Genomic DNA, 15,131 nt, shown 5'->3' on the forward strand with positions numbered 1-15,131 from the left:
ATTTTTAATACTATGCACAAGGTTTTTTAAAAACTTTGCTAAATGCTAAATTTTGGCTGGCACACATCTGTCACCTGTGCCCGTTCCAATCATCTTGTGAGTGAGCCGGTACGTTGCCTCGTCTGTCTTTTTAGCTGTGGCATCCAGTTTCATAACCTGCCAGGCGCCGACAATGGTAAGACCATCGACAGCCATTTGTTTGTTTCGTGCCTGATAAAGAACCTGGTGTGGTCTGGAAACCTGCCGCGTTGCATTAAAACCACCCATTGTGAGAGTGGCCCTGTTAGCGCTTGGGTGTTTCCTTGCCCCCGCAAATATTCTCCATGATGCTTTTTCCTTCACAGGGTTCGAGCCCATGCCTTTCTTGCTATTGGGATCATAGTGGTGGGCTACTGGAAATTGTAGATAGGGATTCACTTGGCCTTCAAGAGGGTGACCCACCAATTCTGGCATTAAGAGATGAGTTTTCCTGACTGCCTGAAAGGCCTTGGACTGCAACACAGGCCAAAATCTAGTAGGACAAAGAAGACTGAAAGTGAACAGCCTTTCTATAACTACGTGATGTGATATTTATTTTGGTCTCTGAAAAGGCAAATCTGGGGTGGGACCAGGGACAAGCATTGATCTTCTCGATGCCGATATCTGATAGCTCCAAGGTGCCAGGCATTACTCAGCTCTGCTGCCACAGGAAGCCACCTGGTACCAAGTCGGCGCCTTGGTCCATCCAGTTCAGCATTGTCTACACTGACTGACAGCAATGGCTCTCCAGGGCTTCAGGCAGGATTCTTTCCTAATCCTCCCTGGAGACGGACTGAACCTGGGGCCTTCTGCATGCAGAGCAGGGGCTCTAAGTTATATTTTCTTCCTGAAAACCAAATTAAGATTCCAGTCCTCATGATTCTGAATAAAGGCTTGTTTTTAAACAGGAACACGAAGAGTTGCGTTCTGCCAGATCAGACCTGTAGTCTATATTGCTCAGTATCGTCTGCACTGACTGGCAGCTGCTCTCCAGGGCTTTGGATAAAGTCTTTCTCGGCCCTTCTCTAGAAATGCCACCAGAGACTGAACCTGGAAACCTATGGATGCAAAGCCAGGGCTCTTTCACCGAGCTATGCCTCCAAAATCAACCCAGTGCTTGTCTGTACAAAGCTGAGCGAGAAACCAAGGAGTTCTCTCCAAAACTAAAGGGCTTAGAGAAAAGCACTGTTCCTCTCTCCACTGGTGTTGCCAGCCAAATGGGGGCAAAGCTTGAAGTTTACAGTGATCTTCCTATTCCTGCACAGGTCTTTGCGATTATATCTCTCAAGAGGCTTTCCTGCTGGTTTTTACTTCTGCCCCAGGAGGCTGAGATAAGGAAGGCATTGGATGGTGGCAGCAAAACCGCCGATAGTGAGGGGCGCTGATCCATCTCACCACACCAGTGTGACTTGCTTACATTGCACCACCCTCTCCAGACCCCTGTGCCAAAGGTTGGAGGGGGCGTCATTTACCCTGCAATATCCTTGGGGGTGCTATTTTGCCACAAAGTTTATGTAGAAGTTGCAAAGAAAACAACAAAGGGTAGCAAAAGTATCTCCTCGCTTAGCGCAGGCTGCAGAATCTTATGCCTTAGGACAGCTTTTCCCAACCAGCTGGTCTCCAGATGGCTTGGGCTGCAACTCCCATCATCCCATCTGAAGGAGCGCCTCCAGCAACACCAGACAGGCCGCTTAACAAGATCAGCCTCGGATGGCCTTCTCTCTGTCCCATCAGCCAGGACAGCTAGACTGGTGGGGACGAGGGAGAGGGCCTTTTCTGTGGTGGCCCCCACTCTGTGGAACTCCCTCCCTAGGGAACTCCGCCATGCCCCCTCTTTAATGAGCTTCCGTCGTGCATTAAAAACGTGGTTGTTCAGGCAGGCATTTGGGGTGGGTTAGGGTATTTAAAAAAAAAAAATTATGGTAGAATTTTATTGTTTTAAATTGTTTTATGGTATGTTGTACATCGCCCAGAGTGGCTGGGTGACCAGCCAGATGGGCGATTAATAAATTTAATAATAAATAAATTCCCAGCTGGGACTAGCAGGGAATGATGGCAATTGCGGTCCAACATATCTGGAGACCACCAGGTTGGAAAGGATGCAAGAATTTTGGGGTGACATTATCCCAAGTACCTCTGAAAGTGAAAGGCCGGGACAGGTGTATGATGAGTAAATAACACTGGGGGAACCTCCTCCCCCCTCACATTTGATCCTCCTCTAGCTGCTTACTAGGATCTAGCAAAAAACCACATCAACATCAACCTGCAGCAATTGATACATTCCCCTGGCCCCTGCCATTTTCTGATTCAGCCAATATGGAGAATCAGTTCAGGCCTTGAAGGAGCAGCGAGAGTTTCATAGAGCGGGACCCTCCGGCCTTTCCCTCCGGCCCCAGCTCTGTTGAGTCGGCTCTGACTGTGTGCCAACTATGCCCAGCTTGGCTTGGTGACAGAGAAGGGACCGCCATCTCAGCACAGTCGGGGAAAGGATGTGCTCCGAGCCCTCTCCGTCCATCTCTGCAGTCCTGCAGCGAGGGGAAGCCCAGCGATGCAGCACCCGCCTCTCTTGGGCCTGCCTGAGGCTGAGTGTGTGAAATGAATGAGGATGTGACAAAGGGACTACTGAGGCAAGAGGTTGCCACTGGCTAACTCTCCCTTCTGTCCTGGCATGTCTGAGAGTTCACTGAGTCCCTGCATTGGGCCTGCGTATCCCAGACCCTGTTTGGTCCTGCCGGCTCCTTTTCAGGGAAGAACAGGGCTCTCCCCTGCCCCTAAAGCAGGTTGGGCCAATGCCACAGGCACGCCCTCCACCCTCGCAGGCTCCAAACTGGGAAAAGTCCTCCTCCGGAAGCAGCAGGTTGGGCCAATGCCACAGGCACGCCCTCCACCCTCGCAGGCTCCAAACTGGGAACATTCCTCCTCCGGAAGCAGCAACGCAAGCAGCCCATTCACTTGCTATGGGGTTCTGTTTTGTTTTTATTTCTTCTCCACTTCCAGCCCGTCTCCAGCTGGAACCGCCTCGGGCTCCCACAGCAGGAATTCATGCAGGAGAGTGTTGACCGTCTCGGGACACTCAAGCATCACCATGTGGCTGCCCTCATCGATCACCTTCAGGAATGCAATGAGCAGGATCTGAGGACGAAAGCGGACAAGATGGGGGCCAGGATAACTCAGTTTCCTGCGTGCGGACATGGAAAGGGGGCCTCAAGGTGTCATCTCACTCACCGTTAGGATTATACCCTTTTTAGATCTCCCGACCCCAGCACTCCGCAGATGTCAGATTACAATTCACACCATCCCCATGTGTGCTGAGGACGATGGGGCTGTAATCTGGCACATCTGTTTTGGGAAGGCTGCTTTGGATCCTTTCAGCCTTATATGCTGCCTTATTCCGAGTCAAACCTTTGGACCATCAAACCCAGAATGGCCTTGTTCTGACTTGCAGAAGCAATCTGGCAAAGAAGGGGCCTGTTGTTGTCTTTCCACCAGAGATCTTTTTAACCGGAGAGGTAAGGGAATGAGCTCAGAGATCTTTCACAGCAAAGAACAACCTGGAAGCCCCTGAGCTACAGACTCTGTCCAATGTGTGGACAGAAAACAATGGGGGGGGGGAGAAAGCAACTTTTTCCATTCCCCCTCCCTCCCAGCTCCTAGCCTCACTATTTCTCTCTTCTCCCCCACCTCTTGACTAGCCAGGCCCCCATGGCAGCCATTATGTGACAAGACCCATCCTCCATGGGAACCATTTTACGATGGCGCCCACAGCAGTTTCTCAAATTCCCAAATGTGTCCTCGGTCCAAAAAGCTTGGGGACCCCTGCCTTAGATGGTCGTGTGTATTACTTCCCCTGCTTCAAACCAGCCCTGCTGTGTTTGGGGCCCTCCCGCTTATTTTCCTGAGTGGCGCCCTAGACGTCTACCCCATCTGGACGTCTTCCATCAGTGCACTTGCCAACAGTTCCCTGCTTTAAAGTTTGTAAGAATTAACTGGACAGCACTCAAGTGCATTGAAGAGCACCGTTTCAGTCTTTCTTTGCCAGTAGGTTACGTAATTCTATCCATAAGGAACAGTCTAGGAAAAGCAAAGGTGGTAGAAGGGGGGAATTGTGGATGGATTCCAGACACACTCTTTGGGTAACTTGACCCTCTATGTGAACCATACCTCAGTCATCCGCTGGTCCTCTTCCACAGGGACAAACTTGTCGTGCATTCCATGCACCAGCAGCACAGGCACTGTAAGCTCAGCGTGGTAGACCTCGTCCCCCTCAGGCCAGTACTGGCCACTCATCATAGCCCTCAGGACGAAGGACGAGACGTTGAATGCATTCCCTTCCTTCAGCAGCTGCTTCTCCTTGGAGCCTTGGCGAGCAAACCCAGCCCTGCACAGGATTAATTCAGAGGTCTGAAGAATTCTGGATACAGATCTGAATGTGCTTACGCTACGTCCTTTCCTAAGCTTGGGGGCACGGCAGTAGATCTGCAACAAGAACTGTGTTGAGCCCTCCCCGAAAGAAAAGCCAGGGTCTGGCAGAAAAGAAATACAGGCCTTATCGTTGTCATCCCTTCTAGCAGTGAACGCAGGTGGTGAGTGCCAACAGGATTCTTTTGTTTAATATTGGTGGGATGAGCCACGTGCAGGATGGAACAGAAGAGAGTGGCAGTGCCCACCCTAAAGTATCCTGAGACTGAAGGACAGCTGTTAGGGAGTCAAGACTTGCCAAACTGGGAACAGGTTACATTTCACAAGCTGATGGTTTTGTATCCAGGTATGCTCTGTGGTATCCAATCCACCTAACCCAGTGTTGTCTGCTCCCAGGGGCCCCATTCCAGCCCCACAACCCAAGTTCCTTTTAATTTGATATGCCAGAGACCAAACCTGCGACCTTCTGTGTACAACATAGGTGCTCTACCACTGAGCTAAAGATAAAGTACGTTTCCAGTCCTCATGGATCTGAATCAGAGGCTGATTTTAAATAAGATTGAAGGAAGCTGCTGTACACCGAGTGAGACCAATCTAGCTCAGGATCGTTTAGACGGATTGTCTGGCAGGACGGGCTCTCCAGGGCCTCCGACAGGGTTCTTTTCCCAGCCCTACCTGGAGATGCTGCCAGGGATCGAACCTGGAACCTTTTGCATGCAAAGCCCAAGTTCTAAGTTCTGAGCGATGCCTCCATAGCTCCCCGGTCAACCTCGGGCCTCAGAGATTGGCTTCTATCTCAGAAACGCCCTCCCCGGCAATGCTTCGTCTCCCCCAGCCCCTGGGCAGGGGGTCTCAGTGACTCACTTCAGGAAGCTCCAAGCCAGGCAGGGCGCGAGGCAGCGGAGGACACAGGTGGGCATGTTGAAGATGGAGCACAGACTGGGCTCCAGAGCGGTGGGCCCTCCCCCGTTGATCATGATGACTTTATGCACCAGGTCTGGATACTCATGGGCCAGGAAGGTGCAGAAGGAGACCCTGCATGGAGGAGAAGGAGAGGAGAAGGGAAGGGAAGCGGCAACTGGGTGAGAAGGAGGGCAGCTTGAATCTGGAACTGCGAGTGAGGGGCTCCGACAGTGCAGCACAGAATTGGCTCCTGGAACCCAAGATCTGGAGGTGGACCCTGGCTTGGATGGCTTTGAAAGGGGGTTAGACTCATTCGAGGTGGAGAGGTTTGCTAATGCATCTTAAGGCATTGCTAGGCCTGGTCCCATGGAGCTCCAGCACTGATTCTATTTCCCAGGGGCCCTGAATCTCCCAGAGCCCTGACTCTCTTTCCTGGGCCCCCAAAGCTATTTCCCAGAGCCCTGAATGTCCATTGACAATGGAAAGTTTTTTTTTTCTTTGCTTCATTATCATGGGGGGGGCAATTTTCAAGGAGGATTGCAGCTGAGGAGGAAGAATTAACCCTCCCCTCCCCTCCCCACATGCTGGAACAGCCCCCCCCCCCCCGCATGGCAGTTAGGCATATAAAAAACCAACTGGAGACTGTCATAAATGAAATCAGTAAGATTGAAGGTTTGGATTTGGTCTTGTGTCCTGGAATGGTTTTACTTTTTGCTGCTGGTTTTGTTCTCTGCTGTTTTTATTCCTTCTTCTCATGTTTGAAAACATGATTATGGTTTTTATGGTACTGTGCACTGCTCAGAGAACTCCAGTTATCAGGTGGTTTAAAAATACAGTAAATAAATAAATGAGAAATAATAAGACACTGCACCAAAAGAATCTTGATGTAACTGTACACACAATCACATCACGGTTACTTTTTTGCAGTGTTGTTGTTTTAAGCTCTGCAGATATGTGCATGGGTAATGAGGAAGAGCAAGCAGATGCAAACAGATGGAAAGAACCAAAAGCTGTGGCAAACGGGGGCACTGTCCTCCAGATGCGTCAGTGGCTGGGAATGATGGGAATTGCGATCCAGCACATCTGGGGGGAGCCAGGTTGAGGAACAAACCCAGGGAAAACCACCCCTGCTGTGTCCTCCGCTCTTACCCGTACGAGTGTCCAACGAGGATGTTCCTCTTCTTGGCGTAGCGCTTGAACACAGTGCGCATGTCTTCCGCTAGGGTGTAGAAAGTATAAGCGGCAGCGATCTGTGGGGCTGAGCTTGCCCCGTGGCCGGCAAGGTCCGGAGCCACCACCTCATAGCCCAGTTTGGTGAAGAAGTCCAGCTGCTCCTTCCAGATGTCCAGAGAACCCCCCACGCCATGGATGAAGAAAAGGACCACATCGGTATGGGTCCCCTTGCAGCTGCTGATGAACTTGGTGCAGTCGATGTTGACCAGTTTCTTGGGCTTGCGCCGGCGCCGCTTCACCGCTGTGGCGGAAGGGTTGGCCGAGGGTGCGGTGTTGGTGTCGGAGACCTCCAGCTCCACGGTGCTGTTGAGCTCCATCCCATTCTGGCCATGGAGGATGTCAGAGCGCACGGAGTCGCCCAGGTTCTCGATGACCATCTGCCCATTGCGGTACACAGTGATCCGACGTTTGCAGTGCACAGCGCCGGCCTTCTGGGCTGCCTCCTCCACCCCTGCCAGCCGGGGCGGGGCGACGTGCTTCACCCTCAGGACCCGCCCGGGCTTCACCTCCACGAAGCTAAAGCCATCGCTCGACTCGACGCTCTCCAGGGGACCCACTGCATTGGCTGTCTTGCCCATCAGGCAACACAGGACCCCGTCGGCAATGCTGGTCAACATGGCGATTCCTGCAGACCAAGGAAACAAGTGCAGATGTTAGTTAGCAGCCCAGACCAAAAGCAGGATGCCTCCCATCCCAGAAGAAACGAGTACCCTTCCAACGCTCCCGTAAGGCAGGCCATTGCTGTTTTCCTTTCATGGCTTGGCTAAGGCCACTTAAGTTCCTGGCAGAGCTGAGATTCAAACCAGCGTCCTCATAAGAGCATCAGAAGAGTCCTGTGGTATCATCCAAGGGTCCCTCTAGTCCAGCATTCCGTTCACACAACAGCCAACCAGCTGTTACAAGGAACCCATTCCCTAGGGAGGTGGTGGGCTCTCCCACACTGGAGGCATTCAAGATGAAGCTGGGCAGCCATCTGTCAGGGCTGCTCTGACTTGGATTCCTGCATTGAGCAGGGGGTTGGACTCAATGGCCTTGTAGGCCCCTTCCAACCCTACTGTTCTGTGATTCTGTGAACCCACAAGCAAGACACAAGCACAACAGCCCTCCTGCCCATGTTCCCCAGCAACTGGTGTACACAGGCACACTGCCTCTGATAGTGGAGGTAGTTTATAGGCATCAGGACTCGTAGCCATTGATAGCCTTTTCCTCCAGGAATGTGTCCAACCCCCTCTTCAAGCCATCCGAATTGATGGCCATCACTACGCCCTGTGGTAGCGAATTCCACAGTTTAACTCTGCGCTGTGTGAAGCAGTCCTTTTATCTGTCCTGAATCTCCCACCAATCCGCTTCATGGGATGAACCCGTTGGGTTCTAATATTATAAAAAAGGCCACAGCTTGGACATCAGATGCATCAGCGTCTCAATGCTGGTGTGCTTGCGCCTCAATGCTCGCACCTCAGCGCAAGACAGGCGACACATCCATCTCTCCCTCCCCGCCTCCATGCCCTCCCAGCCAGGTAATAATCAGTGTTGCTGGCTGTGTTTGGATTGCAGTCATTATCCAAAGAGAAGCACGACCGGACTTGAGGCCAGGGTAGTCTTGTAAAAAGGACGATGTTAGTGGCCAGTTTTAATAACCCCCACCACCACGCTGCTGGGGTTGCTTCAGAAGCCACTGCAGGGCAGAGAAAATAAATGTCTCATTCAGGTAAGGACTTCATTGGCATGAGAACAAGGAGGTATATAAATAAATGTGTCCCTATTTCATCATTACTATGATTTACAAGTGAGAACTACAACAAAATGTTGCCGTACATCCCCCCCTCCAGCCACAACACATTTCTGCGCAGTGCAGGGAGAGGAGGTTTTTTTTACTTCATGCCACGTATAACCCCCCACAAGTGAAATCTGATTCACTCCAGGATGCTTGCTATAAGTCAAGGGTAGGAAATGCGGTGCCCTCCAGATGTGTTGGGCTACAGCAGCTATCAACCACAACCATCATGGTCAGTGGTTGGGGATAATGGGAGTTGTAGTCCCAGACGTCTGGAGGACACCGTATTTCCTACCTTTGCTAGACGTTAAGGGCTTGAGCAAAAAAAGTCCATCTTCACCACGCCGACTCAGTCTCCCTCTCTCACACTGACATTTATCTCTTTATTATTTCTTTGTGATATTTATATACTGCTAAATATAATAAAAACCATAAGCGGTGTTCCTATCTCTCAAGTCCTGGAAGCTCACAGGTCCTTGTCGGGTTATTTTTGGTGCATATGAGTGTGTGTTTTTTAATTTAAATTTTCTTTTAATTTATAATCCTGTATTCTTCTGCATACCTCACACACCGCTCAGGTGGGCAGAAACCACATTTTCAGGGGTCCCTCTTTGCTTCTAAAGCAATAACTGGTCAAGTGTCTCAGTTTGCTATTAGCACATGCTGATAGGAGCTGTACCCCCAAAATGTGGCAGTGCCTCAACACCTCCTAACAGGAGCCCCTCCTTCAGTGGGCTCCATTACATCCCACCCCCCATTTTCCTTTTCCAACTGACAGTCTGCAGCTACTGAATATTCTCAGTCCTCATTTGAGATTCTCTTTTATCCCTTAGCTTTTATAACTGTGTGTGTGTTTATGTAAGCCTTGAGTTCCCTTGAGTATACAGATACCTCCCTTTTGTTTCTCAGTGGCCCTGTTTTGGCTACATTCCTGTTGGCTAAGTTTGCTGTTAGCAGGAACAATTATATAGAAATATAGAAATGTAGAATAGTAGGGTTGGAAGGGGCATACAAGGCCATCGAGTCCAACCCCCATGATGATTACATGTATAATAAGCTGCCGGAGCACAACGAAAAAGTATTTCCCTCTGTGAAATTTGGGAAAGTATGCAAACTTGGGAAGAATGGGGCAGGTCATGCCCTTTTTGCAGCCTTGGTTTTAAAAGCTGTGCCATCCAGTGCAGCTCCACACACACACAGACACACAATTTGGGCAGGGGGAAATTGTTGCAGGAAGATCGGGGCAGGGGGTGGGGAATGGAATGTAGTATCTGGAACTCTGAACTTCATGCCACAACATTTTCTTGCCGGTTCCACTTGGAATTAATAATGATCAGAGCTCTGAAAAAATAGGGCAGTCCACTGTCTTTTCAAATGTTTGGATTCACAGAAGCAGCATCTTTGCTGAATACTCTCCCTGCAAGCAAAGGGGAGAGGGACCGTGTCAGATCCTTGTACCGAAATCTCCCTCTTGATGGCACGTTCATGATTTTAAAAGCTGATGTAGACACGATGAATTATTGATGTTGGTGTGGACTCTGGAACAGGGAGAGGTGGAGAGCAGGCGGGATATGCTGAGCCAAGCCTGGCTGATTAAAAAAACGGCTGCTTTGTGGAGCAGCAAACGCCTTCCCCATGCACCGCCCTGGGTGAGCCTCCAGTTTGGCAGTGTGCAGCCAACAGTCATTTTGGGCTGCGTGCGTGCGCGGAGGGTTAGGTGAACCACCCAGAGAGCTTTGGCTATTGGGCGGTATAGAAATGAAATGAATAAACAGGTGTTTGATGGAATATCTCCCCTCCAACCTCCTCCCCTCCACATAGAAGGCTTATAGAATCCACTTCTACCTCCCCTCAGTTTGCTGCCCACCAAATGTGTTGAACTACAGCTCCTATCATCCCCAGACAGCATGCCCATTGAAAAGATGGGGTAAAGGAAAGAAAGAGCTTTGCCTGGTAAAGGAGAACCATGTAGGTGCTTAGATCGGGGTGGGGAAACCCTTTCAGCCCAAATTAAATTTCAGAGAAGCCCTTGGGGCCAGTGGTAGGCAGGGCCAAAGGCAAAATGGGTAGGGCGAAAAATACCTGTATATTGTAGCTGAAAGGTCTCCCTGCCAGCAACGACACCTCAGGAGAGGCATTTGCACACTGTGATTTTAGTTTGGTTTTGGTTTCTCCCTGGAAGGGGCATTAAAGCATTTCACCTCCCTCCTTCTCCCCGTCCCCTGACACAGACATGACCAGCACCTGCAGTTGGAAGTGGTACAGTACAACCAAGATTCTGTTGCACAAATAGACTGGCTGGGAGCCAGGCAGGAATGGATGGTTGTTTGGAAAGCCAGCCAAACCCCTCCCATGGGCCGAAAAGGCTGAGACGGCCCCATCAGAAGGTAGAGGAGTCCAGACATTCTGCAGAACTCCTTATTTCATTAAGAGGCAGACCGTTCACCTAATTACCATCCACATTAGATGGAAAGAAAGCAGAGCAAAGCAGCGGGGGGCGGGGAGCGAACACAACCCTTTGGATGGGCCTTTTCCAGCCTGGTGCCCACCAGATGTGTCACACAATTTATTTATTTATTTATTTATTTAATTTTATTTCTATGCTGCTCCATAGCAGAAGCTCTCAGGGCGGTTTACAAAAGTTAAAACATTACAGTATACAGGGGTTAAGAGCCATTGACAGAAAAACACACAGGCAATATACACAAACATATAATTAAAAACAACTTTGAACTAAGAGCAATTTAACAAAAGGTAAGCATCCAGCAACGAAACAACACAGCTTAAAAATAACACAGCTCAAAAACATTATACAAAAGTCAGCAAAAGGAACAAGAGTTCTAACACAGGGAGGGACTGCTGGAATAATAGAGTCTTTCATTCCTGCTTAAAAACCTTCAAAGAGGTCAGCAGGTGCATTTCAACTGGCAGGTCATTCCACAACTCCCATCATCCTCCAGCCAACACAGGCCTGGCCTTTGCAACACTGCATATGTGCTAAAGCCACCAGAGAACCAGGTGAAAAAGGTTGTCAGGGTAAAATGGGGGGCACGCCCTCAAAGTCAGAGGGGAAACGTTGGAGGGAGACGGGATCAAGAGAGGCCGACAATGAAACAAATGGGTTTGTGTGCTGAGAAATGATCCAACGTGTCTAGGGGAGGAAGTGGAGGCTGGATCTTGGCCATGAGCTTCAGCTGTTTCCCAACCTGCTCCTCTTGGAAAACAGCCTACTTATCATTCTTCACCATATGTTAGTTACTAGGCTGCCACCCCGCACAGCAGAGTCAGTCAGCTGGGGATCAAGTCAAGGCAGAAATTTCTGAACTCTTAGTTGGCAGCACAGATTCAGAGACGGGGAGGCAGTGTTTGGAGTTGATGCCCAAAGTTCTGGGTGGAATTTGCACTTGTTCTTTGCCACCCTTATCGTTCTTTTGTGTCTCCAATCCAGGCTGTGTTATTAATATTGCTCCTTCTAATACTGAACTTGGTGGTCCCGTGCCGATAGGATGAGAACCACAAATAGGGCCACTGAGAAGAAGGGAGCATCAGCATGAACAGAGTTTGCTGAAGCTAAAAACAAAACTAAAAGACCAACAAAGCCCCCCCACCCCCCAAGAGCCCAATGAGTGTCTCAGCATCTGACCCCTGCTGAGGAAATGCCAATATCCTATCTGGAATGCAAACATGATTTTGCACAACTGCATACTGAAAATAGCTTGGCCTTGCAAGACCGAGAATGTGTGGCCCTCCAGATGTCATTGGACTGCAACTCCCATCAGGCCCTGCCAGCATAGCCAATGGTGCAGGATGATGGGAATTGAAATCCAACATCTGGACAGCCACACATTCCCCATCCCGGTTTTAAAGCCATCTAACTGACACACACAGGAACACCCATGCCAGATTAAGCTTTCAGCCCAAGACAGCACCTGAGAAGTACTAAATCCATGTGCGAACTGAGCCACAAAATCAGTGAGCTATGAAGGAAGGAAACCCAGAGTTGGCAAAATGGCAGCCAATTACAGCTGTTTCTGCCAACCCCTCTCTTATTTGTGCCAAGGACTCCTTCACAGAGCAGAAAATAAAATTAAACCCTACAAGTGGCAGGGGACCTTTGCTAGAACAAAATAGAGCAAGAGGCTGAGAGGGAGAGATGCTGGTAACCATAGAAACCAGGGTGGAGTTTGGTACTGTCTAGTCTGTCTGACCGATTAAAAAACCCCCAACAACTTAAGTGCCAGTTGCATAATGTTGCTCATGGCTGTCGAGTCAGAAATGAACCGCGTTACATAAGCATCTCACCTCCTATCCTATTAGGAAGGATGAGCTTGGCTGAAATATGGGGAAGGCAGACAGCAAAATTGCAGCCTCCAGCCTGCAAAAAAACATTCTTGCTTCCTCTGATCACAATAGCCCCGTAATTAAGAATCCAAGCAGAAATAGCAGACGCCACATCCTGCATGCATGCGGTTTCCAGAAGACAGTGTGGGGGAAACCATTAGAGCAATGGTTCATTGTCAGAGCAAAATGTCCAGCCCTGTGGTGCTCGGATGCTCCTGATCTATGGAGGAAAGATGGAGCCCCTTAGATCTGAGTGACATCTATGATATGGGGTTCCATAGAAGTATGTAATTCGGTGTTGTGGGGAATTCAGATAGGGTTATGTGTTGCTGGCTGTTTTTGTTTTCCTGTGGGGCCCTCTAAAGATGTGGCACCTGTTCAAATTATGTGGCTCTGTGAGGAGAAGGGAGGGATGTTTATGTGCAAAATAGAGAGATTTGGAGACTTGTTTTCTGAGGCCCTGTTAAGCACAAAAGAAGCCACGGTTACTTTTTCATGGGTTCCCATACAGCTGGTAGCCTGCATGCATATTTTGGAGCTCTACACAGCTATTTTAAGAATACCTGCAGGGACTGGCTGTCATCTGTAGACGTCGGATGGAGCCGTCTATGAGCTACATTCCGTTGTCTCCTAGGAAACTAACCCTGGTTGGTTATTTTCCTACTGGGATGAAAAGAACGCGCCCCCCCCCCCCAATTTCTGCTGTGGCAAAAGCCATTGAGGGAGTGGCCACATATTGGATATGGTTTCGAGTGGAACAAACAAGTCTCAACAGAAAGAGCCTATGGGTGAAGCTGAAGAGGCAAGCCTCTCCTCTCTCCCTGTCTCCTGTGTAATTCTGCAATTCTCAGAGGTTCCTCTTCCTCAGACTATACACTGGAATTCAGGGATGCCCACCCATGCCTAGAACTCCATGATTCCGAAGGCATTCCAGAACATACTGATGCAAATGGGAATCAGAGCAACAGTGCACCTGCGGAGATAAAGGGGCAAAGGCTTAGAAAGAGGGCAGTCTGTTGGACAATGCTGCCTTCTCCCTAACGTTCCTCCCTCCAAATGGCTGCTTTGGGCAGGGAGGGGCTTGAAGGAGGAATTCTCCAAATTGTTCTTCCGAGGCCAAGTCAGTGAAGAGAAACCTTGTAGTGGAATTCCTAAACAAATTCACTGGGCACATCACATTATCTTCTGGATGCCAGGGTAATGCCAGTTACTACTGCTATTTATTTGTCTGAAATATTTATATACTGCTCTTCATCTTATGAAGATGAAGAGAGAGTGCAGGACAGGAAGGCCTGGCATGCTCTGGTCCATGGGGTCACAAAGAGTCGGACACGACTGAACGACTGAACAACAACAACTTCATCTTATGGTTGTTGTTGTTCAGTCATTAAGTCGTGTCCGACTCTTCGTGACCCCATGGACCAGAGCACGCCAGGCCTTCCTGTCCTCCGCTCTCTCCTGGAGTGTGCTCAAGTTCATATTCATTGCATCGGTGATGCTATCCAGCCATCTCATCCTCTGCCGTCCCCTTCTCCTTTTGCCTTCAATCTTTCCCAGCATCAGGGTCTTCTCCAGGGAGTTTTCTCTTCGCATTAGGTGGCCAAAATCTTTGAGCTTCCGCTTCAGTCTCTGTCCTTCCAATGAGCACTCAGGGTTGATTTCCTTTAGGATGGACTGATCTGTCCTCCTTGCAGTCAGGGGACTCAAGAGTCTTCTCCAGCACCACAGTTTGAAAGCATCAATTCTTCGGCGCTCAGCCTTCCTTATAGTCCAGCTCTCACAGCCATACATTACTACTGGGAAAACCATAGCTTTGATTAGACGGACCTTTGTCGGCAAGGTGATGTCTCTGCTTCTTACTATGCTGTCTAAGTTTGCCATAGCTTTCCTCCCAAGGAGCAAGCGTCTTTTAATTTCATGGCTACAGTCATCGTCTGCAGTGATCTTGGAGCCCAACAAAGTAAAATCTGTTACTACTTCCATTTCTTCCCCTTCTATATGCCAGGAAGTGATGGGGCCAGATGCCATGATCTTCGTTTTTTTAGTGTTGAGTTTCAAACCAGCTTTTGCACTCTCCTCTTTCACCCTCAACAAGAGGCTCTTTAGATCCTCTTTGCTTTCTGCCATTAGGGTGGTATCGTCTGCGTATCTGAGGTTGTTGATAATTCTCCCGGCAGTCTTAATTCTGACCTCTGATTCATCCAACCCAGCATTTCTCATGATGTACTCTGCATATAAGTTAAATAATCAGGGGAACAATATACAGCCTTGTCGTACTCCTTTCCCAATTTTGAACCAATCGGTTGTTCCATGTCCGGTTCTTACTGTTGCTTCCTGACCCTCATACAGGTTTCTCCGGAGACAGGTAAGGTGGTCTGGTACTCCCATCACTTTCAGAATTTGCCACAGTTTGTTGTAATCCACACAATCAAAGGCTTTAGTG

At 49.4% G+C, this 15,131-nt stretch overlaps 1 protein-coding gene across 1 annotated transcript; it reads right to left on the reverse strand.

The window, feature by feature from the left end:
• Positions 1 to 2,991: 2,991 nt before the first annotated feature.
• Positions 2,992 to 7,190, reverse strand: LOC146333924 (protein ABHD8-like). Its single transcript, XM_084825291.1, has 4 exons — positions 6,490 to 7,190; positions 5,302 to 5,472; positions 4,180 to 4,396; positions 2,992 to 3,150 (listed from the first exon to the last, which is right to left on the reverse strand). The coding sequence occupies exons 1-4, from the start codon at positions 7,188 to 7,190 to the stop codon at positions 2,995 to 2,997; spliced, it is 1,245 nt and encodes a 414-aa protein (XP_084681417.1). The 3' UTR covers positions 2,992 to 2,994.
• Positions 7,191 to 15,131: the final 7,941 nt, after the last annotated feature.

This window comes from Heloderma suspectum, chromosome W (assembly GCF_057233095.1).
Source record: "Heloderma suspectum isolate Gila_16-S chromosome W, 16-S_ref, whole genome shotgun sequence".
In the NCBI taxonomy this organism is placed as follows: domain Eukaryota; kingdom Metazoa; phylum Chordata; class Lepidosauria; order Squamata; family Helodermatidae; genus Heloderma; species Heloderma suspectum.

What these genes read in the sequence shown, in the direction of transcription:
- LOC146333924 (XM_084825291.1), bottom strand. Translation starts at nt 7,190, where the DNA reads ATGTTGACCAGCATTGCCGACGGGGTCCTGTGTTGCCTGATGGGCAAG. An exon ending in CTCGTTGGACACTCGTACGG is followed by an intron (nt 5,473 to 6,489) that starts GTAAGAGCGGAG and finishes TCCTCCATGCAG; the next exon opens with GGTCTCCTTCTGCACCTTCC. An exon ending in CTGGCTTGGAGCTTCCTGAA is followed by an intron (nt 4,397 to 5,301) that starts GTGAGTCACTGA and finishes AATCCTGTGCAG; the next exon opens with GGCTGGGTTTGCTCGCCAAG.